Here is a 27,883-nt window from a genome sequence, read left to right on the forward strand (position 1 = left end):
AAATATGGATAAAAGCAGCTGGGCATTGTAGCTCACGCCTGTAATCCCAACTTTAGGAAGGCAACGTGGGCAGATCATTTGAGGTCAGGAGTTCAAGACCAGCCTGGCCAACATGGTGAAACCCCTGTCTCTACTAAAATACAAAAATTAGGCCAGTCGGGGTGGCTCACACCTGTAATCCCAGCACTTTGGGAGGCCAAGGTGGATGGATCACCTGAAACCAGGAGTTCCAGACCAGCCTGCCCAACATGGTGAAACCCTATCTCTTAACAAAAATACAAACAAGCCGTGCGTGGTGGCGGGTGCCTATAATCCCAATTACTTGGGAGGCTGAGGCAGGAGAATCGTTTGAACCTGGGAGGCGGAGGTTGCACTGAGCCAAAATCATGCCACTGCACTCCAGCCTGGGCGATAGAGAGAGACTCCATCTCAAAAAAAAATTTTTTTTAATAAAAATGAAAATAAAAAGGAATGACATTTTGATACACGCTACTGAATGGATACTCTAAAGGATTTTCAAGAAACATTATGCTAACTGCAATAATCCAAACACAAAAGGCTACTACATATTATATGATTCTACTTATATGATGTACTTAATGGCTTCAGATCAGAAACAAAAAGTAGAAGGGTGGTTCTAGGGGCTAGAGTGGGAAGCTGTGTGATGGGGACACAGCTCGAGTTTGGGAAGATGGAAAGAGCTCTGAAGACGGGTGGTGGTGATGGTTGTACAATGTGAACGTACTCGATGCCACTGAACTGTACGATTAAAAAGGGCAAAGGGCCAGCCACGCTGGCTCACGCCTGCAATCCCAGCACTTTGGGAGGCTGAGGCGGGTGGATCACCCAAGGTTAGGAGTTCAAGACCAGCCTGGCTAACGTGGTAAAACCCCATCTCTACTAAAAATACAAAAAAATCAGCCAGGCGTGATGGTGGGTGCCTGTAATCCCAGCAACTCAGGAGGCTGAGGTAGGAGAATTGCTTGAATTTGGGAGGCGGTTGCAGTGAGCCAAAATTGCACCATTGCACTCCAGCCTGGGCATCAAGAGTGACACTTTGTCTCAAAAAAAAAAGAAAAGAAAAAAAAAGGCAACACTAAAGGCAGTGTGCACTGTATGAGTTTCCCATGGCTGCAGTAACGAAGTGCCAGAGACTGGGAAATGTAAAGCAACAGAAATCTATTATCTCCCAGTTCTGGAGGACAGAAGTCCGAGATCAAGGTGTTGCCAGGGTGGGTTCCGGTGATTCCCAGCAATGCTCCGTGTTCCTTGGCTTGCAGAGGTATCATTCCAATCTCTGCCTCCAGCTTCAGGCGGCGCTGTCCTTCCTGTGTCTGTGTCTCTTTTTCTCATCCTTTAAAGACACCAGGCACTTTGCGAGGTCGAGGTAGGCGGATCACCTGAGGTCGGGAGTTTGAGATCACCCTGACCAACATGGAGAAACCCCGTCTCTACTAAAAATACAAAAATTAAATGGGCGAGGTGGCGGGTGCCTGTAATCCCAGCTACTCGGGAGGCTGAGGCAGGATAATTGCTTGAACCTGGGCCGCAGAGGTTGCAATGAGCCGAGATCATGCCACTGCACTGCAGCCTGGGCAACAGAGTGAGAATCCATCTCAAAAAAAAAAAAAAAAAAAAAAAAAAAAAGGACCGTGTCATCTGATACCAAGCATTGCTTTTCAGGGGATGCAGGAAAATGGGGTTTGGGGGACCCAGGTTTCTACCAAGGAACTGGCAGGGCTCTTCACTGACTGTAAAATCCAGTGGGGTGGTCTGAGTTTCCATTTATTCATTTAGAAGGAGTCTTGCTCTGTCACCCAGGCTGGAGTGCAGTGGTGCCATCTCGGCTCACTGCAACCTCCACATCCCGGGTTTAAGCGATTCTCCTGCCTCAGCCTCCCGAGTAGCTGGAATTACAGGCGCCCACCACCACACCCGGGTATTTTTTTGTATTTTTATAGAGACGGGGTTTCACCGTGTTAGCCAGGCTGGTCTTCATCTCTTGACCTCGTGATCCGCCTGCTTCAGCCTCCCCAAGTGCTGGGATTACAGGCATGAGCCACCACACCTGGCTGGGATTTCAATGAAGAAACGGTTTTACCCTAAAGATGAAGTGCCTGGACAGAAGGTACTCATTGGTGCTGTGAACATTTGGTGAATGGCTCAGTTTAGATGTCATGGGCGCCCTACTCCGCATGTCCCTCCCAGTCCCACGTCTCAACCTTTGGAACATTCTTGACCCTGTATCATCACCTGCTGTCCTGCATGTCCTCTAGGCTACGCTGTGAACTTCGGGGGCAGAATCTGGGTGCCTGGCCCCTAGCAGGTGCTTCAGGAAGCCTCAAGGGCCACCACTCCAGGGACCCTGGCAGCGCAGGGAAGAATAAAAGCAGCCACAGGTATGGAAACAGCTCAGCAACAGAGTGCTGGCCAAGGCAAGATTGCACTCCACATCCCGCTGGAAGACTTCTGAAACTATTTAACAATGGTAACAGAAACATAATAGGCTTGCTTGCTTTCTTTCCTTCTTTCTTTTTTTCTTTTCTTTCTTTCTTTCCTTTCTTTTTCTTTCCTTCTTTCTTTTCCTTCCTTCTTTTTTTTTTTTTCTTCTGCAGGCTGGAGTGCAATGGCCTGATCTAGGCTCACTGCAACCCTCCACCCCCCGCCCACCCCATTCAAGTGATTCTCCCGAATACAGGCACCCACCACCATCATTGGCTAATTTTTGTATTTTTAGTAGAGACGGGGTTTTGCCATGTTGGGCAAGCTAGTCTTGAACCCTTGACCTCAGGTGATCTACCCGCCTTGGCCTCCTAAAGTGCTAGGATTACGCGCCCCACCCATGCTTTCCTTTTCTAGTTTGCTGGCTTCTCCTGGGATACAGTGAAGCTCCAGTGAAAACCTCTCACCTCAGCTACTTCAGGCCTGGAAATGGCCACTTGGGGGGTCCTCTAAATACCCCAAACTTAATGAACCCCCAAGTGACCTCATCTCCTAGTCCCCAACTCAGAGAGACCTAAGAGCTACAATGTTGTTCAACTGTATCACATGAGACCCACTTCCTAGTCATAGTCTGAACCAAACCTCATGTGACAATCATGACCACATGACAACAACCTTTTTTTTTGTTGTTTTTTTTAGATGGAGTCTCGCACTGTCACTCACGCTGTAGTGCAGTGGAGAGATCTCGGCTCACTGCAATCTCCGCCTCCTGGGTTCAAGCAATTCTCCTGCATCAGCCTCCCGAGTAGCTGGGACTACAGGCGTGCGCCACCACGCCCAGCTAATTTTTTTGTATTTTTAATAGAGACGGGGTTTAACCATGTTGGCAAGGATGGTCTCCATCTTCTGACCTCGTGATCCACCCGCCTTGGCCTCCCAAAGTGCTGAGATTATAGGCAAGAGCCACCGTGCCTGCCTTTTTTTTTTCTTTTTGAGACAGAGTCTCAGTCTGTCACCCAGACTGGAGTGCAATGGTGCGATCTCGGCTCACTGCAACCTCCACTTCCCGGGTTCAAGTGATTCCCCTGACTCACCCTCCTAAGTAGCTGAGATTACAGCACATGCCACCACACCCAGATAATTTTTGTATTTTTACTAGAGATGAGGTTTCACGGTGTTGGTCAGGCTAGTCTCGAACCTTAGACTTCAGGTGATCCACCTGCCTCGGCCTCCCAAAGTGCTGGGATTACAGGCGTGAGCCACTGTGCCCAGCCCGTGAATAAAATCTTTTTAAATTTTTTTTTTTTTTTTTTTTTGAGACGGAGTTTCGCTCTCGTTACCCAGACTGGAGTGCAATGGCGCGATCTCGGCTCACCGCAACCTCCGCCTCCTGGGTTCAGGCAATTCTCCTGTCTCAGCTTCCTGAGTACCTGGGATTACAGGCACGCGCCACTGTGCCCAGCTAATTTTTTGTATTTTTAGTAGAGACGGGGTTTCACCATGTTGACCGGGATGGTCTCGATCTCTTGACCTCGTGATCCGCCCACCTCGGCCTCCCAAAGTGCTGGTATTATAGGCGTGAGCCTCCGCGCCCGGCCGGTTCGTGCGTTTTTTAAAATTTGTTTTTTTTTAAAAAATTTAAAAAGATTTTGGCCGGGCGCGGTGGCTCACGCCTGTAATCCCAGCACTTTGGGAGGCCGAGGCGGGCGGATCACGAGGTCAAGAGATCGAGACCATCCCGGTCAACATGGTGAAACCCCGTCTCTACTAAAAATACAAAAAATTAGCTGGGCACAGTGGCGCGTGCCTGTAATCCCAGCTACTCAGGAAGCTGAGACAGGAGAATTGCCTGAACCCAGGAGGCGGAGGTTGCGGTGAGCCGAGATCGCGCCATTGCACTCCAGTCTGGGTAACGAGAGCGAAACTCCGTCTCAAAAAAAAAAAAAAAAAAAAAGCTAAAAGCAAAAAGAAGAGAACAACAACAACAAAATAAAAACGGACGGGCGAACGCGACGGGTGGGCGCAGGGTTCCGCGGAGCCTCCCCGTCCGTCTTGTCCTGTCCTAGTCCTAGCCTGTGTAGATGGGCCCCAATGCCTTTCCCACTCGGAGCGTGAGAGCCTGGAGACGCGTACAGCCAACCAGTGAGAAGGAATGGCCATGAGTGGCATGCACTTGGTCCAATTACCTTCCGTCCTGGCGGGCAGGGCTGCGCTTCGGCCAATGGAGGTGCGAGGCGGGGCTCGGGCGGTGGCAGTAGTCACCTGATCCGCGGCAGTCGCGGCAGCTGAGGCGGGGAAGGCTGAGACTATGATGGCGGCGACGGCGACGACTCGAGTGCGGATGGGGCTGCGGTGCCTCTCGGTGCTCTGGCGGATGCGGTGGCTGCCGCTGTTCTTGTCGTTGGCGGCGGAGGCGGCGGAGCAGCAGGTCCCGCTTGTGCTGTGGTCCAGTGACCGGTGAGCCGGCCGGGGTGGGACGCACTGTGGCGGCTGAGGCGCCCTCGCCCGACTCCGGGGCTGTCCTCGGCGAGGGGTGGCCAGGCCCACAGGAGAACTGTTCCTTGCTCAGGGCCTCGCAGCGAGTCTGCCGGCGACAGAGCTCCAGTCCACATGCTTCAAACCATGGGCTTCGGGTCTGGAGCCGTGCGCCGCCCTGTGACAGCACCTTTTCTGTCCCCTGCCAGGGATTTGTGGGCTCCCGCGGCCGACACTCACGAGGGCCACATCACCAGCGACTTGCAACTCTCTACCTACTTAGATCCCGCCCTGGAGCTGGGGCCTCGGAACGTGCTACTGTTTCTGCAGGACAAGGTGCGCCCGCCCCAGCCCGCTCTGTCCCGTCATCCGGAGGCAGGCAGTCCCCCTCCCCCCATGACACTGACGCCCATTCCCCAAGGGAAGCTTCAGTGACCTTGTCCCTATTGTAGGGAGGTGTGGCTCTTCTCATGGGAAGCCCTGTAGGAAACGCTTCAGTGCAGAAACGACACCACCTTGATTGGAGGAAGCCAGGGGTCAGAGGCCAGGCAGCTACTGAGTACCAAGCACTTTCGGTGTCTGACGTAGTCCAATGTGCTGTGTGGGGATTGTCATCCCTGTGTGTTTACAGATGAGAAGCTGGATGCTGGTTAAGCGACTTGCCCAAGGTCATTCAGCGAATGGGTGACAGAGTTGTAATTCTAACTGTGATAATCATGATAACGATCATTGCAAAATGATCACCTGTTTAGTGCTTTGTAGGCCCTGTGCTACACTGATGTCATTGTCCGGGTTTCACTGCCAAGGAAAGTAACCTTTGCAGAGATACAATGTTTCACTGAAGTTCCACAGTTGATAGACAGGACTGTGGTGCCAGCCTGAGTCTGTCAGACCTCCCTCTCAGTTGGAGCTCATCACCCGCGTGCTGTTTTCCCTCCCATTCAGGATCTGTGCCCCCAAAGCAGGCCTGTGTGGCTCACTGCCCTTGCGGTGTGGGCAGATAGTGGTGGCCTGAATTCGTTTCAGGAGGGCACCTAGTCCTGTCCGCCATGTGACCACCACTGGATGCAGTGAAGGGGAATTCTTTTTTTGTTGTTGTTTTTCCAAGACAGACTCTCGCTCTGTCGCCCAGGCTGGAGTGCAGTGGCACAGTCTCAGCTCACTGCAACCTCCCGCTCCAGGGTTCAAGCAGTTCTCTGCCTCAGCCTCCTGAGTAGCTGGGATTACAGGCACCCGTCACCATGTCCAGCTAATTTTTTGTGTTTTTAGTACAGATGGATTTTCACCGTCTTGGCCAGGCTGGTCTTGAACTCCTGACCTCGTGATCCACCTGCCTTGGCCTCCCAAAATGCTGGGATTACAGGTGTGAGCCACCGAGCCCAGCCTGTGAGGGGGAATTCTTTTTTTTTTTTTTTTTTTTTTGAGACAGAGTTTCGCTCTGTCACCAGGCGCCAGGCTGGAGTGCAGTGGCAGAATCTCAGCTCACCGCAACCTCCGCCTCCCGGGTTCAAGCAATTCTCCTGCCTCAGCCTCCGGAGTAGCTGGGACTACAGGCGCACGCCACCACACCCAGCTAATTTTTGTATTTTTTAGTAGAGACGGGGTTTCACCATGTTGGCCAGGATGGTCTCGATCTCTTGACCTGGTGATCTGCCCGCCTCGGCCTCCCAAAGTGCTGGGATTACAGGCTTGAGCCACCGCGCCCGGCCTGTGAGGGGGAATTCTTCTAATCCAGATAGAACATCTAGCCAGAATTCTCCAGTCTTAGGACATTCAGCCATTCATTCATTTGCCCAATGTGGAAAGCCTACTATGTGCCAGGTATTGTGAAGTGTTGGGGATATAGCAGTGAGCAGAAAAACCCAGGCCCCACCCTCAGGAAACTGACAATCTCTTGAGGGTGACCAGTAAATACTAAATTGGTATATGATAACGATGTCAGTCTTCTACTCTCTAGGGAAGGAAGCAGGCTAAGGGGGCAGAGTGACTGGGATGCTGTTTTAGATAAGGATGGTCAGGCCAGGCATCACTGAGGAGGTGATATCTGAGCAGAGATCTTAATGGAGGGAGGGAGCCGCTGGGGGAAGGACATTCCTGGAACAGCAAATGCAAGGGCCCTGGGTGAGGTGTGCTCATCGGGAGCTCAAGGAACAGCCACTGTGGCTGGAGCACAGTGAGTGAGGGAGAGGGGGAGGAGACGGAGGAGATGGTTTTCAGGTGACCAGGCGATGAGGTAGGACCCTGTAGGCCACCAGGGGAAGGTGAGTTGCAGTTCTGGGTGTGTGAGAAAGCCTTGGGTAATGTGGAGCAGGGAGTAGTGTGCTCTCTTGATTCAATAAAATCCCAGAAGCCACCCGCAGTTCTGGCTTTCAGACTGAGAGCCCAGACGGCTGAACAGCAGGACAGTCCTGCCCACAAGGGAGAGGAGGCTGGGCGAGTGTACCAAGCAGTGAGGCCAGGGAAGCTGATTAGAATCTCCTCTGGGCCTAACTGGGAAAAGCCAGAGGAAGCCAGGGCTTGCAGTGGAGGGCAGGAGCGAAAGGACAAAGGACACCTGTAGGCTGTAGAGGAAAGGGAGGGGGTCAGGGCCACTGCAGTCCTAAGAGCTCAGAAGACTTCAGTGCTTCCTCAAGCGTGTTCTGAGATCCTCACCTCTCTCCCCTTCCACCAAAAGCAGGTGGGGTGAGGGTCCTGTCCAGACTGGACATAGCCGGATCTCCTTTTCTCTGGCTGGGAGGCCTGACACAAATGCTCTTGCTGCCCCAGCCCCCTCCCCGCAGCTTCCCTGTTCCCTCCCCAGTTCCTCTTGTCTGTAGGGTGGGCAAGGCAGCTGACTCCTACTCCTGAGGTTACCACAAGTCAGCTGCCAGCAGATCTCCCCACCCATGACCGCCTTCCGGGTCTCCCTGTGCCCTGACGGTGCTGCAGGGAAGAGGCAAGCCTCCCGCCCCACCCCACCCACAAGCCCTTGCGCTCCACCACACCGAACCTGACTCTTAGTGAGAAGTGAGACTTTGCTGGCCCTGGCCTTGGCCCCCGTTCCTTTCCAAACTTCCTGAGATGTCTCCCCTGTTTCCCTATTAGCTGAGCATTGAGGATTTCACAGCATATGGTGGTGTGTTTGGAAACAAGCAGGACAGCGCCTTTTCTAACCTAGAGGTAAGAGTCCTCTCTTAGAAGGACATTCTGCTCCTTCTCAACATTCTAAGAACTGTACTCTTGGCCAGGCGCGGTGGCTCACATCTGTAATCCCAGCACTTTGGGAGGCTGAGGCGGGTGGATCACGAGGTCAGGAGTTTGAGACCAGCCTGACCAACATGGTGAAACCCTCATCTCTACTAAAACTACAAAAACTTAGCCAGGAGTGGTGGCTCACACCTGTAATCCCAGCTGCTCAGGAGTCTGAGGCAGAATTGCTTGAACCCAGGAGGCGGAGGTTGCCGTGATCCTAGATGGCGCCATTGCACTCCAACCTGGGGGACAGAGTGAGACTCCGTCTCCAAAAAAAAAGAAAAGAAAAGAAGGAACTGCTGTACTCTTACCTCACATCAGGGTTACTTGGGTCTGAGTCTCCTCTTCTGGGCAAAAAAGAAAAAACCAATCGAAACCTTGTATCCTTAGGGAGCAGAAATGCTGGCTTTGGGGTAAAGGCCTAGGGCCTGAATGTCAGGGGCTGGGGTGTGGGCCATTTTCTTGGTGAGGCTTTCTGGATGTGGCTTGCCAGAGGAGAGCTGCCAGAGAGCTTTGGGGGCTGGCCCAGGCCCACTGGCCCCTGGCTAACTCACCTTTTGCTTCTCCCCTGCCCCCAGAACGCCCTGGAACTGGCCCCCTCCTCACTGGTGCTTCCTGCCGTTGATTGGTATGCAGTCAGCACTCTGACCACTTACCTGCAGGAGAAGCTTGGGGCCAGCCCCTTGCACGTGGACCTGGCCACCCTGCGGGGGCTGAAGCTCAACGCCAGCCTCCCTGCCCTGCTGCTCATCCGCCTGCCCTACCTGGCCAGGTACTGCCCACATGGCCCAGCCACCAGCTTCGGGGCCCAGGCAGCAGCAAGGACCTGGGCATGGCATGTGGTGGCACCATTCAGCCAAAGATGCCGGTACTCCCCACCCCTCACAGCCCTTCCAGAAGGTGCTCTATGCGGCCAGAAGAGGTGGGGAGGGCTCTGGCGCGTGCTGCGTCCCACACTGCACAAGGGTTCAAAGACCTAAGAGGGAACAGCGGGGCATAAAGAAAGACACAAAGACGAACATTACATAAAGAGTCGTGCCCGGCAGTCCGAGAGGTGAGGGTGTCAGTCTCCTCGGCCCCGACCTGCCTCAGAGGACTTTATTTTATATGTTTACAAAGCACACAGCAGAGGGAGTGTGCAGTTACTTAGAACAGCCTGTGGTTATAATTCTCACACTTCAGTTAACGTGCCTCAGCTAACAGCTATCTTGCAGCGAGGTCAGTGAGAGCTGGTCATCTTTTTCCAGGCCTCTCTGCTCTTCTCCAAGGCATACACACTCCCCTATGATGGTTTCACTGCTCTGGAGTTCCCCCGAAGTTCACAGCAGCCTTGCTGCTGACCCCCAGAGCGGGTGGGCTACTCTGGCTCTCTACAGAGGGCCTCTTCTGTGACTCAGCACTGAGCTGGGCCTCCAGAGATGAGGCAGATGTGAGCCCTGCAGCTGAGGAGCCTCCTCACCTAGCCAGGCCCTTGTCACAGAGCAGGTGGCCAGGACTTGAGTGTGACTGGGAAGCCTGGGGGAGGGCTGGGCTCCCAGGAGCGGGTACTGAGGTAAGAGTGTGCAGGCTTGGTGCGTGGGGCTAGTGGGGAGGAGGAAGGGTAGTGGACAGTGCAGGTTCAGGCCACCCGAGGACTCTGACGCTCTGTCTGTCTTCCATAGCTCTGGTCTGATGGCACCCAGGGAAGTCCTCACAGGCAACGGTGAGTGGAGTCAGGGAGGATACATGTCCTCATCCAGCCCTTGGGCAGGGACCACAGAGAGAGCTGGCCTGCAGTTCCTCAGCCTCCTCACTCCCAGGGTGGCCCGCCTGCTTCTCGAGGCAGCTGGCAGTAGAGCAGGGAAATGCTGGCTTCTGGGGCTAGCCAGGGACCACCTGGCAGAGGACCCTGTCCAGTCGGACCCCACTCGGCAGAGGGGGCCTCTGCACTGGAGCCTGTGCAGCCAGTTTCTGCACAGGCAGCAAGCATCCTAGAGTTATGGGTTTACTAGACTGCAGACATTTGGAAAAACAATTCTGGGACTTACCTATTTGCGATAAAGGACAGTCACTCCCCATGGAAAGGCAGTCTCAATCCTTTTGTGGGTGGATGGGAAGTTTTCTGTATCTACATGTATTTTCTCTTGTCACATAGGTAGGGCTTCACATTAGGGAGTAGATTACTAAAGCCACAGTTGTCCCCAGGGAAGGTGGAAACAGGGGTGGGGGGGTGGGGGGTGGGATGAGAAATAGCTGCTCCTAAGGACCCTCAGTGGAAAGTCAAATCACCACTTTCAGCTGGTCTAGAAAGTTTCTAAAGCAGGCGGTGGGAGTGTTTCTTTATGCAGGCTGCCTGGTGACCTGGGTCTCTGCTTCCTTCTTGACCCTCAGATGAGGTCATCGGGCAGGTCCTGAGCACACTCAAGTCCGAAGATGTCCCATATACAGCAGCCCTCACAGCAGTCCGCCCTTCCAGGGTATGTGCCCTTCCGGCAGGGGCTCTAGGGCATGTGGGGAGAGGCAGTGTGGTGAGTCTGCCTGGAGGTGGGGGTGTATGCCACAGGCAGGCCCCCCAGGGGTCCCAGCATAGGGGAGGCATTAGGCACAGAACACTTGTGGTGTGACTCTGGAGTGGCTGGTCCCTGGGCTGACTCTGGGGGAGGAGTAGGATGAGCACTCAAGTCCTGCCTCCCCATTCCAGGGGTAGCTTTCCATCTCGTCCTGTAGGCTTGTGGGTGGCAGACTCGGACTAAGTCTAAATGATCCTAAGTTTGAGGGACTACGAATGTCATCAGGGCTTAGGAGCCATCAGGGAAAGTGTCCTGGAAGAAAGGCTGGTAGGACTTTGAGATAGTGGACAGGGTGCCCTGTGGGGGGCATGACAGTCTCCCAGGGCTGCTGAAAGAAGGCTGGTTGGGTGTTTCTGCAGGTGGTCCGTGATGTAGCTGTGGTGGCTGAGGGGCTAGGTCGCCAGCTGCTACAAAAACAGCCAGCATCACCTGTGATCCATCCTCCTGTGAGTTACAATGACACCGCTCCCCGGATCCTGTTCTGGGCCCAGAACTTCTCTGTGGCGTACAAGGACCAGTGGGAGGATCTGACCCCCCTCACCTTTGGGGTGCAGGAGCTCAACCTGACTGGCTCCTTCTGGAATGACTCCTTTGCCAGGCAAGGGCACTAGGCCAGGGAGGACTGTGCCACCACAGGTGACCTTCCCAACACTGTGGGTCACAGGTGGGGTAGGGAGCCACGGTCAGGTCTGTGTGTTGTGCTGGGGATGGCCATGGTCTCTTTGGGGTCTGGGAAGCATGAGGATGCAGGAGGTTGCTGTTGGAGAGAGTTGTCCAGACCTCTGCCTCCCCATGCTTGTGAGTCTTTGTTTGGGACCTTCATTGTGAACATGTCAAAGTTACCTGGGAATCTGTCACCTCCCCCTTGAGCAAAACCTCTGGGACTGTGTATGGGTAAATACCAGGCCAGCTACCTGAGCCATTTATGAGGCAACCATGCCCTTACGTTTGCTCTCACCCCTAAAGCCCAGCCCAGGTACCTCAGTGACCCTAAGAGGGAGTAAAAGGGGCAGTGAGTCCAGGGGAACCAGAGGAAGGACCCCCGTGCTGGTGGCAAGGAGGACCTAGGTCCCAGCTTCCATCTCTGTTCTGGGCTTGGAATGTGACCGAATCCCCAGCTTTCCTATCTGTCAAGTGGCTGCAAGGACCCGAGGCAGCTTAGGTAGGAGCAGAGCTGAGGAACGTGTTCCTCGAAGGTGCTGAAGGCCCTCCCAGAGCCTCACAGTGCGCCCCTTTCTCTGGCCCTGCAGGCTCTCACTGACCTATGAACGACTCTTTGGTACCACAGTGACATTCAAGTAAGTCCTGGGGGTGGTTGAGGTGTGGGTGGGCTGGTGTGACCTCCGCCTCCCCAGCTCGCCTGACATCCCTGCCACCTTCCCCAGGTTCATTCTGGCCAACCGCCTCTACCCAGTGTCCGCCCGGCACTGGTTTACCATGGAGCGCCTCGAAATCCACAGCAACGGCTCCGTCGCCTACTTCAATGCGTCCCAGATCACAGGACCCAGCGTCTACTCCTTCCACTGTGAGTACGTCAGCAGCCTGAGCAAGAAGGGCAGTCTCCTTGTGGCCCGCACGCAGCCCTCCCACTGGCAGATGACACTTCAGGACTTCCAGGTATGGAGCGGGGGTGGCCCAGCTTCAGGTCGGGAAGGCAAGGCTGGTGGTCGAGAGGCAAGGAGAGGCCTGAAGAGCCACCAAATCGCTTGGGCTCCGGCTCAGGCATGTAGTCCTTGCTGGGCCTCCCGACGGTCCTTTCTGACCCGTGTCTGTGTGTCTGCCAGATCCAAGCTTTCAATGTGATGGGCGAGCAGTTCTCCTACGCCAGCGACTGCGCCGGCTTCTTCTCGCCCGGCATATGGATGGGGCTGCTCACGTCCTTCCTCATGCTCTTCGTCTTCACCTATGGCCTGCACATGATCCTCAGCCTCAAGACCATGGATCGCTTTGATGACTACAAGGGCCCCACCATTTCTTTGACCCAGATTGTGTGACCCTGTGCCAGGAGGGGGTTGAGGGTGGGACAGTGTCCCTCTTCCTACCACAGCATGAACCCCAAGCTCCCTTTAGCCCATCTTGCTCCCCCTTCAGCCCGCTGAGGAGCTTTCCTGGGGCTGCCCCCATCTCTACCAACAAGGTGTACATAATTCTGCGTAGATGCTAGACCAACCTCCCAGGCTCAGCCGCGGTGAGGCGTAAGGGACATGAATTCTTGCGTCCCCTTTCTCCTTATTTATTCTTGTGTCTACATCATCCCTGGCTGCAGATAGTGCTTTTGTGTAGCAAATGCTCCCTCCTTAAGGTTCTGGGGCTTCCTGAGTTTGGGGGTGTGGAAGTACTACTTAACTGTCTGTCCTGGTTTGCTGTCGTTATTGTTTTCTGGTGATGTTGTGCTCATGATAAGCAGTACACTGGGGTCTATTTCTGTGGCCTGAGAAGGAAGGGACCTCCACGCCAGGTGGGCTGGGTACAATCGCCGGCTGTCTGGCATGTTCCCATCGGGAGTGCCTGGCAGGAGCCTGGCGTGCTCGGTTGTCTCCTTCCTAATAAACGCGGATCGCCATGATTTGGGCCTCTTGTAGCTCATTTCTGCGCTGGGCTTTAGGTGCGCGCTCGCTGGAGGGATGCGGGAGGATGGAGCCCGGCGAGGAGGAGGTGAGGAAGCATCCGCGGAGACCCAGAGGGGCTTTAGCAAGGTGGGCCCTAACCACTTAGGGCAGGAAGGGGCGGTCGGGCGGAGTCCCGGTGCGCTATTGGCGACTCGGGAGGCCGTCGTGACAATGGCAGCCTTCGTGTCATGAAGGGGCCGCCCAGGCTGCCGCAGCGGCGCGCACCCGGCCGCGGGACCGCGCTGAGCCTCCAGGGGGCCGGGGCGGGGCGGGGCGGGGCGGGGCAGGGCAGGGAGGGTGGGGCGGGGCACGCGCGGCTCGGCGCACGGATCCTTTCCTAGCCGCAGCACCGGCCGCCAGCCCGCCCCGCCTGCAGCGCCCCGCGCCTCTCTGGACCCTCGGCGAGCAGCGTCTCCCTCGGAGCCGCGCTGGTGCTGTGGCCCGGGCCCTGGCAGGTCTCCCGGGAGGCGAGCTGGGGAGACGGTGGCTCTGGCCGGGCGCGGCGGGGCTCGAGAATAGGCGGGACTCTTTGACGTGGCGGAGGGGTCAGGCGGCGGCCGGAACGCCGCCATCTTTGGTCTAGTGCGGCGGCGGCGACGGCGACTGCTGCGGTGAAGGAGGAGGAGGAGCCGAGCGAGCACTGGCACCGAGGCCTGACCATGGACGAGGAATACGATGTGATCGTGCTGGGGACCGGCCTCACCGTAAGTGCGGCCCCGGGCGCTCTTGGCCCCGCGTCGTGCCCTCGCCATCCCCCGCGATGATGTGGCTGCCGGCCCACCCTCTGGTCACTGCCATCTAATGCGCTCGGTTCTCCAAAAAGCCGGCACCGTGCCCACCCTGCCGCTCCCCGCGCCGCTCCCCCCGCGACGTCTCCTCTGCTTGTTGCTATGACCCCGTCTTCCAGAAGGGGCCCCCTTCCTGGCCGCCCCCTGGGCTACCCGGGTCCGACCCCCGGTGCCCTCCCATCTTTCCTACCCCTGCCTGCTGGGCCGGAAAACGCACCCCAACTCGGCCCGATGCCCCCGACCCCGCCCACCCATCGCCCCCACCCATCACGGAGTCTCCCCCCGCCCCCGCGTTGCCCGCACCCATCGCCCGCCTAGCGTTCCCTCCTAGTGTCCCCTCCCAGCGTCCCTTCCCATCTTGCGCTAATCCCGGTGGGGACAGGGACCTGGGGTCAGGAGGCCTCCCTAGGGTAGGCCCTCAGCCTGCTTCCTTGTCTTCTGGGACCAGGGGATCCAGGGAATGTTCCAGAAGGAGCAGCGGTGGGGGCAGTAAGCACATTCCCTCAACCCCACCCCGGTTGCCTATGGAGACCTCAGGCTGAGTAGCATCTGCAGCCTTTGTCCTTGGGCTAGTGACAGTGACTGGTGAGGGTGTTTATCTTCCCCCTTTCCCCAAAAACCCCGTTGGCCCGCTCCCCAGAGAGCCTCTTCTTTCTCAGTCCAGGCCCAGATGCCCCTCCTCAGCAGCAGGGTCTCCCGCCATTTGAAGAAAGATCAGTCCAGGGTGGGGCCTCCAATTTCAAGGACTGTGCTAAGCCTTTCTTCGCCTCCCTTTCGAGTGTCCTTCGCAGTCCAGCTGGGTCCCGTCTGTGCCTCATGGTGTTTTAACAGCCTTTCTGTGCAGCTCTGCGTAGATACATGTCCATCGGCATGTGGGTACTGGAAGGCCATCCTGTGTCTGCTGGATGCCCTGCCTCCCTCAGAGCCTCCGTTATTTCACTGTCTGCCTTGTGAGGGGGACGGGACTCCTTTGCCCAGCAAGGTTACAAAGGAGACGGTGGTCGGATGAAGCTGTCACCCCAATTTTAGGCGAGGCAACTAGCCGGTTTGCGGGGGGTAGAAGGAGCTGTCCACTGGGGCAGGTTTCGGTGGGGAACGGAGGCAGGTGGGAGTGAGAGGATGGTATTGACCTCCCCCCAGGAATGCATCCTGTCGGGCATCATGTCTGTGAACGGGAAGAAGGTGCTGCACATGGACCGGAACCCCTACTATGGGGGCGAGAGCTCCTCCATTACACCCCTGGAGGAGGTGAGACACCTGGGCCCAGGCCCATCCCTGTTCACCTCCCACGTAGCGGCACAGGGTGGAAGAAGCTCCCCAGGTGCCTGGAGCAGGAGGAGGTGGTCCCTGAGGTGTCTCTCTTCTGCTTACAGCTGTATAAGCGTTTTCACTTGCTGGAGGGGCCCCCTGAGTCGATGGGCCGAGGCCGAGACTGGAACGTTGACCTGATTCCCAAATTCCTCATGGCTAACGGTGAGGGTCAGGAAGGACGTATTGCAGGTCGGGGGTGATGGGGAGGTGCAGCCAGACCAGCAGAACCTCTGGAGAGAGCAGTGCCGATATCACCCCATGCACACCCACAGGGCAGCTGGTGAAGATGCTGCTGTATACAGAGGTGACTCGCTATCTGGACTTCAAGGTGGTGGAGGGCAGCTTTGTCTACAAGGGGGGCAAGATCTACAAAGTACCGTCCACTGAGACTGAGGCCTTGGCTTCCAGTGAGTGTGGGCCCCCTGAGCCAGAGAGTCATGGGGTGGCATGGAAGTTGACTGTCCTTGTGATGTGTGGCTGTCCAGAGTAAGGCACCCACTTCTCAAAAGTCACATTCCCCATGAAGGACCAGAGGCCCTTCACTCTGTATTCCCTCTGCCCCATGCCATGCCTCACGGATGGCTGCCAGGAGAGAGGTCTACACACAGCAGGGATGTGACGTGGAGGAGGACAGGGCTCCTTTGGAAAGACTTGAGCTTTTGGCAGGGGCTCCACTGGATCCCCGAGACATCCCCAAATGTCCGAGCAAGGAAGGCCCTTAGAGCCATCCAGGCCAGTCCCCTCTTCATACAGGCAGGGAAACTGAGGCTGAAAAGAGCGGAGGGGTTGACCTAAGGTCCCACAACAGCTGCGCTGGGAGCGGGGCCCTGCCCTGTGGGAAGGAGAGTTTTGTGCTGCGCTGGTGCAGAACCTCTTCCTGCCGCCTGCCTTAGATCTGATGGGCATGTTTGAGAAACGGCGCTTCCGCAAGTTCCTGGTGTTTGTGGCAAACTTCGATGAGAATGACCCCAAGACCTTTGAGGGTGTTGACCCCCAGACTACCAGCATGCGTGATGTCTACCGGAAGTTTGATCTGGGCCAGGATGTCATCGATTTCACTGGCCACGCCCTGGCGCTCTACCGCACTGATGAGTGAGGGAAGCTGGTGTGGCGGCAGCCCCCTCGCCCGGCCTGCCTCCTCCCTCCCCACACCTGCCTGCTGTTCCCCTGCCCCGCATGTCTCTTGTACTCAGCCATAGGCTCACCTATCACCCTTTCCATTTTCCCCTTGCATTTGATCTTCATGTTCCCTAGGCCATTCAGGGTGGTGGGAAGACTGGCCTGGTACCTGGGTGGGGGTGAGTCAGGGGTGCTGCTATTGGAGCATCTTCCCTGACCCCTGTCCCCCAGCTACTTGGACCAGCCCTGTCTTGAGACCATCAACCGCATCAAGTTGTACAGTGAGTCCCTGGCCCGGTATGGCAAGAGCCCGTATTTATACCCGCTCTACGGCCTGGGTGAGCTGCCTCAGGGTTTTGCAAGGTGAGGACGTGGGTTTTTTCAGTTGGCATTGACTGAGTAGGACTAGGGCCAGGAGTGGAGATGGCCCCCTTGAGTATTTCCCTGCTAACATTTCCTCCTCTCCAATTCGTGGTCTTCATTGACTTCACTCCATCCTTGGCTGAGGGGGGCACAGCCCCAGTGTATCGAAGTACAGAGTTGAAGAACCAAGTCTCCACAAACAAGTTGCTCAGTTCCTGGCAGCACCAGGACTGGGCCCAGGGCCCTGGAACCTTGAGTCAGGGCCTAGCTGGGAGTTGACCTCCAGAGAGGCCTTCATTCTGGTCTCCTAGGCTGTCTTGGTGGGTGCGGAGCACTGCTCCTTCATGCCACCTGCTGCTGGCCCTTGGCAGTGTATTCTGGGGAGAAGCTCCAGAGAGGAAGAAGCCTGTCGAGATGGGGCCAGAGTTCACAGCAGTGACTGAGCTGGGATGAATCCCGGGGTCTCTTGCCTGCTGCCTGCCTGGGGCAGCCTTCTTTGCACCTTGGTGGAGGGAAGGGTGCAGTGGAATTAGTCCCAGTTTCTCCTGGGAGGGGCCCTCACCGTGGCTGTTCTCACCACAGATTGAGTGCCATCTATGGGGGGACATATATGCTGAACAAACCTGTGGATGACATCATCATGGAGAACGGCAAGGTGGTGGGCGTGAAGTCTGAGGGCGAGGTGAGCCTTTCCTGTGCACTGCCGTCACCATGGCTGAGGTGGGGTGTGGCCACTTGCTTCTTGACTGTGCTGTCGGGTCTGCTGCTGCGCAGCCTCGAGGGCCTTGGAGCTGGGAACTGGGGGTCCAGAAGTCTTCAGAGCCATGACTGTTGGTGAGGGGTCTCTCTCAGAGGCCACATGCCACGTCGGTGGTACGAAAGTGTTCTTGATAACAGTGGCTGTCGGGGGGCGGGGCGGGCACCCAGCCTGTGTGTCAGGGCCCACCTCTCAGAGCTGCAGGGCAGGGCCGTGTATTCACGAGGAGCGCCTTGTCTGCCACAGCTGCCTGCCCTTGCTGTGAGTACAGCCCCAGGACTACCTAGGGGAGTGATACGACACGGGTGAGGACTTCTCGTGCCTTTTCAGGTGGCCCGCTGCAAGCAGCTGGTCTGTGACCCCAGCTACATCCCGGACCGTGTGCGGAAGGCCGGCCAGGTCATCCGCATCATCTGTATTCTTAGCCACCCCATCAAGAACACCAACGACGCCAACTCCTGCCAAATCATCATCCCCCAGAACCAGGTCAACAGGAAGTCAGGTAGGCCAGGCGCCCGTACAGCTTCCTCTGGGGTGTTCTCTTTGAGAGTGCTCTTCATCTCCCCATCAGCGTCGGAGCTCCTTGCCTTATCTCTCCGAAGAAAAAATTTGACCCACGTTGCAGTCACCCCAAGTTGGACCCCTAGGGTTTGGGTGGCCTGGACTCTTCCCCTCTGGGAAGGTGACAGCTTGGGTACTACCTGCTCTGTGGGGCTGGGGAGGGGCAGGCGGGCCAGACTTGTGTCCAGCTGCTGGAACCCCTCTCTGCACACGGCTGGTGCCTCCAACCTGAGTTGACAGAGCTCTTCCTGTGGCCAGACATCTATGTGTGCATGATCTCCTACGCACACAACGTGGCAGCCCAGGGCAAGTACATCGCCATCGCCAGCACTACCGTGGAGACCATGGACCCCGAAAAGGAGGTGGAGCCGGCTCTGGAGCTGTTGGAGCCCATTGACCAGAAGTGAGGGACTTGGTTGAGCCTGAGGGGGAGAGGGAGGAAGCCCAGGAGCTGGGCTTAGGGACCAGAAAGGGCATGGCCCATTGTGAGGCCTGTCCCCTCCCCTCCGTCTGCCCCTCAGGTTTGTGGCTATCAGTGACTTGTACGAGCCCATTGATGACGGTTCTGAGAGCCAGGTAAGCAGCCTGTCCCAGCCCTGGCTCCTGGCTGCCCGCCCAGGGCACCTGCCTGACTCACCCTGGGCCCTGGGCTCTGGCCATTTCCAGGTGTTCTGTTCCTGCTCCTATGATGCCACCACACACTTTGAGACAACCTGCAACGACATCAAAGACATCTACAAACGCATGGCTGGCACGGCCTTTGACTTTGAGAACATGAAGCGCAAACAGAACGACGTCTTCGGAGAAGCTGAGCAGTGATCGTGGCCGCCCCAGCCTATCCGTTCTCCTCGAGGGCTCTAGCATCCTCTGCTTCCCCCACCACATTCCCATCACCCACCTCATTGATCCACTGACCAAATCCTTAACCCTAGCGCTGGTTTGGGAGATGGGGGGTTGGTTAGCATCCTCTTTCTTGGCCCTCCCTTATCCTAGGAAAAGAGGGTTCCTCTCCTTGTGTCTTCCCCCCACCCCTTCTGCCCCCGCTGCTCTTAACCCCACTGTAGTGGCCTTTGGAGATGCCCCACCTCCCCCCACCAACTCTTGCGTGTTGGAGAGAAGGGGCCCTCCCAGCACAAAGTTGCATTCCTCCCCCCCTAATTTATTCTAATTTATTAACCACCCCACCCCTTCTGAGCCTGCAGCCTTCCTGTGCTGCCTGGGGGCTGTAGAGTGAGACGCCCCAGCCCTTGCCCAGCCTGGGGAGTGGGGAAGGCTTGGGCGCGGCCCCGTTGGAGGTCGATTTACTGTTTTGTTTCTTGTCTTTGTGTTTTGTTCTCTGGTACTGGCTGAGAGAAAAGAAATGTGAGCAAAGCAGGAGGAGGTGGGAAAATGGACCGAAAGCCCCGTGTGCCCTGCCCCATGCCTTTCCTTTAGTGGTGGGAAACCCTTCCCTTGCAAAGTGAATGTGTCCCCTTCCCCCTCTCTAGTGTATTTCACAGAAAACAGAACCTCCCAATAAAACGGTTGAAACCTGAACCTCTGGATCTTTACAGTTACTTCCCAAAAGCTGGGTACCTCGCAGGGCTTTGGCTGCCTGGGTTGGGGCTCTGGCTTAGCTTCACTCTGCACTGTAAAAGGTGGCATTCCTCACCAAGGAATTCCTCACCCAGAGCACCCTGGGGCCGAATTGACCTGCGAAAGATCAAATTCACCGAATGAGTGAATGCTGGCACCAGGACTGCAAGCCCTTGGTGCTCAAAGCAGGGAGAGTGCGTCAGGCGCGGGTGTTAACGTGGAGGAAGCAGAGAGAGCTGGGGTCCTGGCCTCTGTCTTGAAAGGAGAGGGCAGAGGGGACCGGGGGCCAGCCTTGGGTGGAATTCGAAGTGAAGCAGGGGGACGGGTGCCAGTTTTCAGGTTAATGCACGGGGAGCAGGGCCTAGCCTCAGGCAGGAAGGCAGCAAGGGGACCAGGGAGTCCGGCATTGGGAAGATCAGCATCAAAGACGTGGAGGGGGCGGGGCCCAGCCTTGGGGTCAACAGGAGGAATTAGAGGTACCGGGACCCCAGCCTCGGGTCGGGTTAACGTCGAGGCAGCGCGGGGGACTGGAGGATTCAGCCTCTGGGGTCCACAGCAGCAAGCGGTGGGGGCTGGGGCGGGAGTCCAGGCGGGGTCAGGGGCGGTCTCGGGCGGGGCGGGAGGGCGGCGCTCACACTTCGGGCCAGCTGGTGCGCGGTGGGGCGGGGCGTCCGCGCGTCTCTGGGTGGCCGACGTCACGGCGCGGGCGTCAGCTGACTGTTCGGTCGCCACTGCCGCTGCCGCCGAGACCCGGTCGGGCTGCTGTCGCTGTCGCCGCCGCCGCTGCCGCCGCCGCCGCCGCCGCCGCCATGGCTCAATACAAGGGCGCCGCGAGCGAGGCCGGCCGCGCCATGCACCTGATGAAGAAAAGAGAGAAGCAGCGCGAGCAGATGGAGCAGATGAAGCAGCGCATCGCGGAGGTGCGGGCCGGGTCGCCTCGGAGCATGCGCGCCGCCCAGGTCCCCTGGCGGCCCCGCGCCACGCTCTGGCCCTGGAAGCCCCGGGGCCGTGGCCTTGGAGCGCGGGCTGCGCTCCGGGGCGGGCCCCTAGCTCGCTGACTTCCAGCAGGGCACAAAAGCAAGCCGGCGACAGTCTCATCTGTAAAATGGGCCCGGAGCGGGGCCTTCTCTGAGGCCGAGGCCACTAGCTGGGGGATTCCTCTCCCCGTGGAGAGGCGCGGGGAGGCCCGAGCCAGACCTGGCTAGTCCACCGTCCAGGAGGCTTCTTCCAGAACCCTCCTTCCAGAACCCCTTGTGCCTTTGAGGCAGGTGCGAGCCTCCGGGCGCCATCGGTTCACCCACCGCTTCCGTGAGTGGCCGGTCATGGTGGCTGTCAGGGAAGGAGCGTGGAGGAGCTCTCAGCTTGATCCTTTTGGACAGACTCACTCATCAGGACTCGGGGCTCCTGGAGAGAGCAGGCTCCTGCCTCGGGAAATGGGAAGCCTGGGCAGAGGAGCCTTGAAACACAAAGCCCTAATGCCCTGGCCCCACTGTCTGAGCCGGGGTGCCCAGCAAGCAGAAGGTGTATTTCTCTGCCAGCCACCTCCTTGGGAAGTTGCTGGTTAGCGAGGGCTTGACATGGGACCAAGTGGGATCGGGCTGGGGCCAAAGAGAATAGGCCTCCTGGGAAACCGTTGGTGACATTCTGTGGCCTGGAGGGAGTAAAATCACTCAGGGAGTGGGCAGACCCCTCAACCACTCTGTTCTTTGCCCTCTCTTTATGCCCCTTGACCTGGGTCTTGGGAGCTTCAGCTTAAAGGCTGATGGCTTCAGGCTACCGAGGGAGTGCTGATCCCCAGTAGGAGAACTTTAGGGCCAGAACAGCTCAGGGATGGAAGGGAAACGCACTTGAGGAGTCCTGCCCTGTCTCATGGAACCTCCCATCGACAAAGGGCACAGGGGCAGATACGGACTGTAACCCAGGTCCCTGATGGCCGGGCTGCTGTTTGCACAGTGAGGGGCGGCTCTCATGGTGGCTGTTCCTCCGCACAGGAGAACATCATGAAGTCTAACATTGACAAGAAGTTCTCTGCGCACTACGACGCAGTGGAGGCAGAGCTCAAGTCCAGCACCGTGGGTGAGCAGATTGTGGGTGACCCCCTCACCCAGACCCTGGGCCACTCCTCCACTGGCCCTGGTAACTACCTTGCCCCTTGTGTCTTCTTGCTTCGAAGGTCTCGTGACCCTGAACGACATGAAGGCCAAGCAGGAGGCGCTGGTGAAGGAGCGAGAGAAGCAGCTGGCCAAGAAGGAGCAGTCCAAGGAGCTGCAGCTGTGCGTCCCCTTGCCACAGCCCTCAACATGGAGCTAGTGCTCACGGGGTCCCGGGGCCGCTCAGGCTCTTTTTGCACCTTGGGGGACCCCGTCTCCTGCTTTGGGACAGGGGTAGCGTGTAGCTTGCTGTTTGCAGTTCTCTCTCCTGCCTCTTTGGCTCATGTTTTCTTGCCTTGGCGGCTCGTCTTCTTTCTGACCCTCTGCAGGCAGTGGCCCTGCCTGGGCCTTTTCCTTGCTCCAGTGCCTGAGCAGCCTGCATTCTCCCCATTCCTCTCGGTCCTACCGCCTGTGTGGCCCTCTGTGCTTGCTGTTTGTAACAGAGCCCTTGCCCATGAGCTTGAAGTGATCCAGGACAGCAGGACCCCTCTGGGGCACTGGGGACCCAGCCTGGGCTGGGCAGGCCCCATACCAGGCACACAGGTGGCTCAGGGTCAAGGAAGGGGCTGGGTTGGGGCCACGGAATGACATGGTTTGTGATGGGGCCACCTGCACCTCGCTAGGAAGCTGGAGAAGCTGCGAGAGAAAGAGCGCAAGAAGGAGGCCAAGCGGAAGATCTCCAGCCTGTCCTTCACCCTGGAGGAGGAAGAAGAGGGGGGCGAGGAGGAGGAGGAGGTGGCCGTGTATGAAGAGGAGCTGGAAAGGGAAGGTGAGGGCAGGCTTGAGTTGGAGCCCCACCCACCGCCCCTAGGGAGGGGACCCCAGTGCAAGAGGCTGTCAGCAAAGCTGATGCCCTGTCAACGAGGCTCCAAAAGCTGCCCTCTGGAGGCACCACGCACAGTAGACCAGGGAGGGGAGAAGCTGGCCCAGAGCAGGCTGGCTGGCTACGTTTTCTGTGATGATGGAAATGTGAGAGTCTGTGCCACCCAATATGGTAGCCACTGGCTGCAGGTGGCTTGTGTGACAGGGGCACTGAATAGTTAATTCTGTTTGATTCATTTCAGCATAAATGTAAACAGCCACAGAAATTTGTAGCTACTAGTCAGACACTGCGGGTCTCAGCTGTGAGAACAAGGGGCTGTCAGGGAAAACTCAGGATGGCCAGGGAGTGAGGGTGAGGCCAGCCTGGCCCCCGTGTGCGCCATACACCTGTGCTGTGCCTCTCCTGGTGGAAGTCACGGGTCACCATGCGCTCAAGACACTCAGGATTGCTGCTCTGCTCAGGACCCACAGGGCTAACCCAGGGGTCAGGGAAGGTGATCGATGAGGGGAGGGTTGAGTTAGCCCCTAAGGATGAGGGGAATTGGATTAGCCAGAGAGACAGGTGAGCCAAGGAGAAGCTGCATGTCAAAAGTCCAACAGGAAGGAGTCGGCACGTTTGAAGACTGGGAGCGAATTGTGTCATGGGCCCCTGGAGGGTGTGGTGGCAGTTCCAGAAATCACGATGCCCGGGGAATGGTGGAGGGAGAGACCCGAGGCAGGGGATGGTGCTGTGTGGCTGTGGGAACAGGCTGGGCACCGCGGCTTTGAGGGAAGTGTGGGATTGTGGGGAGGAAGGACCTGCCAGCCACCTGCCACAATAAAACAGAGAAAAAGTAAGCAGGATTTTAGTATTACATTGTATTTAACCTAGTGTATCCAAAATATTCCTGCTGCGGCTCTCGAGCCAGCTCTGTGTGCAGCTGCGGTTTGGGTTTCTGTTTTTACTGTTGTTTTTGAGACAGTGTTTCCCTGTGGCCCAGGCTGGAGGGCAGAGGCGTGATCACAGCTCAGTTCAGCCTTGACCTCCTGGACTCAAGGGACCCTCCCACCTCAGCCACTTGAGTAGCTGGGACTACAGGCGCTCTGTATTTTTGTGTTTTTTGTAGAGATGGCATCTTGCCATGTTGCCCAAGCTGGTCTCGAACTTGGGAGCTACTGGCGTGGACAGTGCAGGCCTTGGGGAAAGGTTGTCAGCCTCGCTGTGTGTCACTGGGGCTTTGACAAAACACTGCTCTTCCGTCCCTCCATAGGTTCCGTTTAGGGGGCCCAGCCACAGGACCTTGATGTCCATTTTTTTTAAAGCTTTCCATGTGATTCGAATGTGCGACCAGGCTCTAGAATCTCTGCTCTTGAGCATCAGGGCGGGCTAAGGAGTTTAGACTTACGGCCGGGCGCGGTGGCTCACGCCTGTAATCCCAGCACTTTGGGAGGCCTAGGCGGGTGGATCACGAGATCAAGAGATCGAGACCATCCTGGTCAACATGGTGAAACCCCGTCTCTACTAAAAATACAAAAAAAAAAATTAGGTGGGCACGGTGGTGCGTGCCTGTAATCCCAGCTACTCGGGAGGCTGAGGCAGGAGAATTGCCTGAACCCAGGAGGCGGAGGTTGCGGTGAGCCGAGATCACGCCATTGCACTCCAGCCTGGGTAATGAATGAAACTCCGTCTCAAAAAAAAAAAAAAAAAAAAAAAGAGTTTAGACTTGTCTTTTCTTTCTCCTTTTTTTTGGGGAAGAGGTCTCACTCTGTCGCCCAGGCTAGAGTGCGGTGGTTTGATCATGGCTGACTGCAGCCCCGATCTCCCAGGCTCAAGCAGTCCTCCCACCTCAGCCTCCCAAATAGCTGGGACTACAGGTACGCCACCACACCCCACTGATTTTTTTGAGTTTTAGTAGAGGCAAGGTCTGGCTACATTGCCCATGCTGATCTCCACCTCCCAGGCTCAAGCGATCTTCCTGCCTCAGCCTGCCCAAGTGTTGGGGTGACCAGTGTGAGCCTCTGTGCCTGCCCTAGGCGTCAGCCACATCAAACTCATCTTCATAATAATGCTATGATATTCTTGGCTTCTTTTTGTTCCAGAGATCACCACGAAGAAGAGAAAACTGGGGAAGAACCCAGATGTGGACACAAGCTTTTTGCCTGATCGAGACCGTGAGGTAAGGGCTGCCTGGCCCTGACCCCAGCCTCACCCTCAGCCCTGGCAGAGACCCTTGCTCAGGGAGCCAGGCTCTGTGTGCAGCTGAGCAGCCCTGGGCCTCAGCCCTCCTCCTGACCCCTCTCCCAGGAGGAGGAGAATCGGCTTCGGGAAGAGCTGCGGCAGGAGTGGGAAGCCAAGCAGGAGAAGATCAAGAGTGAGTGCGGCCACAGTCCCCTGGGCGGCGCGGCCGAGCCCCAAGGCTGCTCTCACTGGGGCGGGGCTGCCTGGGTCTGGAGACCAAGAGGCAGCTCTGCCTTGTAGGCGAGGAGATCGAGATCACCTTCAGCTACTGGGACGGCTCTGGGCACCGGCGGACAGTCAAGGTAGGCAGCGTGCAGCCTGCTTCCTGCTCGCCGTGGGCCCAGCCTCCCTTAGGTTCCCTGGGAAGGAACTGACCGTCCTGACTTGGGAAGCCCCGGGGATCCTGAGAATAACAGGCTCCAGGGCCTGGCCCCCCATCTGGGGAGTGAGGCCCAGGCCTGGGTGTCCTGCTGAGCCTCTGCAGTCTCTGGCAGGGCCCTCTGGGCCTCTGCCTTCTCGAGAGCCCTTCTGCAGGCTTCCGCCTTCCCTTCCCAACTCCTGGATTCCCGGATGCAGATGAGAAAGGGCAATACCATGCAGCAGTTCCTGCAAAAGGCGCTGGAGATCCTCCGGAAAGACTTCAGCGAGCTGAGGTGCGTGCGGTGCCGTGGGAGGCACTGCCTGGTCACGGAGGAAGTGTGCTGGGCGCTCTGCCCCCAGAAGAAGGGGTCAGGCTCCCCTTCCCATCCCTCCCACTGGAGAGAGCTTCGCTGGGAATGCCCTGCCTTGGTTCCTTCGCCCAAAGGTGGAGGACGCTGAGCGCCCGTCCTGGGCTCCCCAGACCATGGCGCTTCCCTCAGAGCCCACTGGCTGCCCCCTCCCTCTGCTTGCCCATGCCCTCCTGCCTTCCCCCCTCAGGTCCGCAGGGGTGGAGCAGCTCATGTACATCAAGGAGGACTTGATCATCCCGCACGTGAGTCCCTTCAGCCCCAGGCCCTGCAGTGTGTGCTGCGCCCTGGGCTGTGGCTCAGGCTGGTAGAGGCAGTGTGCGCAGGTGTGCCCCTGTCTGGCCTGCAGGCGGGGGGCGGGGAGGAAAGGCCAAGATGAGCCATCAAGGTGCCACTTTCCTGCCCTTGGCTTCCAGCATCACAGCTTCTACGACTTCATCGTCACCAAGGCACGGGGGAAGAGTGGTGAGCACCCCCGGCCCAGCCGCCCCCATGGCACCTCACTCCCGATGTCACCGGGGCAGCAGCAGACGCCGGGACATCTGCTTCTCCCCTGCAGGGCCGCTCTTCAGCTTTGACGTTCATGATGACGTTCGGCTGCTCAGTGATGCCACCGTGGAGAAGGATGAGGTACAGCGTAGGGGCCCTGGGCTGGGGAGGAAAAGCCAAGGGAAGGGGAGGTCGGCAGCGGCCCCATGCCCTCGCTCCCTCAGTCGCATGCAGGCAAGGTGGTGCTGAGGAGCTGGTATGAGAAGAACAAGCACATCTTCCCTGCCAGCCGCTGGGAGCCCTACGACCCCGAGAAGAAGTGGGAGAAGTACACGGTGAGGAGCAGCCCGGGCGCTGCGCAGGCCGGGACCGCCACGGCAGCCGCCCCTGCTCAGCCCTCGCCTTCCCTTGTCCTCGCACCAGATCCGCTGAGCGTCTGGGAGGCTACGTGGCCTCAGCTCTTCAGCTCCCTCCGTGTGCCCCGCGATGTCCCGGGACCCCAGGCACCCGCTCCCCTGCTACCATGCCAGGCACGCTGGGAGGAGGACGGCAGCTGCCCATGTCCTGCCCCCGGCACGTCAGTCACTGCTTTATTCTTTTACAATAAAGAAGTGCACACGTCAGAGCTGGAGCACCTGCAGTGTGAGAAGCCGCACTTTGTTTCAAACCGTTTGTGTCCGATCAAATTCACTTGTCATTCTGACCGTTTAAAAGTGTGTGATTCTGTGTAATCATCACCTTGGTCTCCTTCCAGGACATTCTCATCCCTCCAAAAGGCCCCGTGGCCATGGGCAAGCTCTCAGTCTGCTTTCTGGCTCCATGGATTGGCCTGTTCTAGACATGTCACACATGCCTGGGGAATCAATCCGTCCCCATGGCAGCCCCGCCATCCGTGAGGTGTCTGTGTGCCACTGTGCTTCCTGACCATGGGCAGCTTTCCTCGGGCTGTGGTGGCTCTGGTGGGTGGGAAGGGTGTTCCTTCCCAGGCCTCTCTCCCAGGCCCTTGGGCTCCTCTTGAATTCCCCACAGGGGACATGGCTGTCGTGTGGCCGTCCCAGCACGGTCGGTCTGCTGTGGTGCCCTGCACTCGACACTCGCCTGCCCTGCCTTAGCTGGCTCTGCTCAGACAGCCCTTGGGGCAGCATCCAGAGCAGGGATGGGTCCAGGACCGCCCTCTGCCACCTCAGCAGCCGCTGCCCCAGGTTCCACTTGGCTAAGCTGAGGCAGGCAGGCCTGGCTCCAGGAGGCTGAGGCCAAGAGGAGAGGACAGGGGACAGCCCCTCACTGGCCAGGAGCACCCCAGCCCTGGGTCTAGCCTCCCCTTCCTGGCAAATGTGGAGATCTAATGGCGCCGGACAGTGCAGACACCCAGCGTCTCATTCAGCATGGCCGGGAAGTAGCTACCTGATGTCACTAGGAAGAGAGATGAGGGCAGAGTAACGTATTTTTTTTTTTTTTTTTTTTTTTTCTGAGACACGGTCTCGCTCTGTCTCTCAGGCTGGATACAGTGGTGCAATCTCAGCTCACTGCAGCCTCCACCTCCTGGGCTCAGGTGATCCTCCCACCTCAGCCTCCTGAGTAGCTGGGACTCCAGGGGCCTACAGGTATGCACCACCATGCCTGGCTATTTTATTTTATTTTTATGTAAATGAAAATTGGAACACAATTTTTTTTTGAGCAGAGTCTTGCTCTGTTG

At 57.5% G+C, this 27,883-nt stretch overlaps 3 protein-coding genes across 7 annotated transcripts; all 3 read left to right on the forward strand.

Moving 5' to 3' along the window:
• The first annotated feature begins 4,746 nt into the window (after positions 1-4,746).
• Positions 4,747-13,263, forward strand: ATP6AP1 (ATPase H+ transporting accessory protein 1). Its single transcript, XM_012467039.2, has 10 exons — positions 4,747-4,899; positions 5,127-5,253; positions 8,002-8,076; positions 8,727-8,920; positions 9,810-9,850; positions 10,519-10,604; positions 11,057-11,295; positions 11,948-11,995; positions 12,083-12,314; positions 12,482-13,263. The coding sequence occupies exons 1-10, from the start codon at positions 4,751-4,753 to the stop codon at positions 12,689-12,691; spliced, it is 1,401 nt and encodes a 466-aa protein (XP_012322462.1). The 5' UTR covers positions 4,747-4,750; the 3' UTR covers positions 12,692-13,263.
• A 613-nt stretch (positions 13,264-13,876) lies between these two features.
• Positions 13,877-19,741, forward strand: GDI1 (GDP dissociation inhibitor 1). The gene is made up of 11 exons (XM_012467040.2): positions 13,877-14,010; positions 15,235-15,342; positions 15,468-15,567; positions 15,678-15,812; positions 16,299-16,497; positions 16,756-16,887; positions 17,470-17,569; positions 17,975-18,146; positions 18,464-18,608; positions 18,727-18,781; positions 18,872-19,741. The coding sequence occupies exons 1-11, from the start codon at positions 13,966-13,968 to the stop codon at positions 19,022-19,024; spliced, it is 1,344 nt and encodes a 447-aa protein (XP_012322463.1). The 5' UTR covers positions 13,877-13,965; the 3' UTR covers positions 19,025-19,741.
• A 750-nt stretch (positions 19,742-20,491) lies between these two features.
• FAM50A (family with sequence similarity 50 member A) lies at positions 20,492-27,070 on the forward strand. Of its 5 annotated transcripts, none has more exons than XM_012467043.3 (13): positions 20,492-20,700; positions 21,772-21,856; positions 21,954-22,053; positions 22,554-22,699; positions 24,832-24,908; positions 25,037-25,103; positions 25,211-25,272; positions 25,547-25,623; positions 25,889-25,943; positions 26,115-26,163; positions 26,258-26,328; positions 26,412-26,522; positions 26,611-26,818. In XM_012467043.3, exons 1-13 carry the CDS (start codon positions 20,590-20,592, stop codon positions 26,617-26,619), a joined length of 1,020 nt encoding a protein of 339 aa, XP_012322466.1. In that variant the 5' UTR covers positions 20,492-20,589; the 3' UTR covers positions 26,620-26,818. The 5 variants fall into 5 exon arrangements, 3 of the variants coding, with proteins under 3 accessions (XP_012322466.1, XP_012322464.1, XP_064227563.1); XM_012467041.3 differs by having other exon boundaries at positions 20,582-20,700; positions 26,477-26,522; positions 26,611-26,933; XR_001109736.3 differs by lacking the exon at positions 26,611-26,818 and having other exon boundaries at positions 20,582-20,700; positions 25,492-25,623; positions 26,412-26,499.
• The last annotated feature ends 813 nt before the right edge of the window (positions 27,071-27,883 follow it).

The sequence above is a fragment of the Aotus nancymaae genome, unplaced genomic scaffold (assembly GCF_030222135.1).
Source record: "Aotus nancymaae isolate 86718 unplaced genomic scaffold, 86718_ANA_hifiasm-v0.15.2.pri h1tg000138l, whole genome shotgun sequence".
NCBI classification, from domain to species: domain Eukaryota; kingdom Metazoa; phylum Chordata; class Mammalia; order Primates; family Aotidae; genus Aotus; species Aotus nancymaae.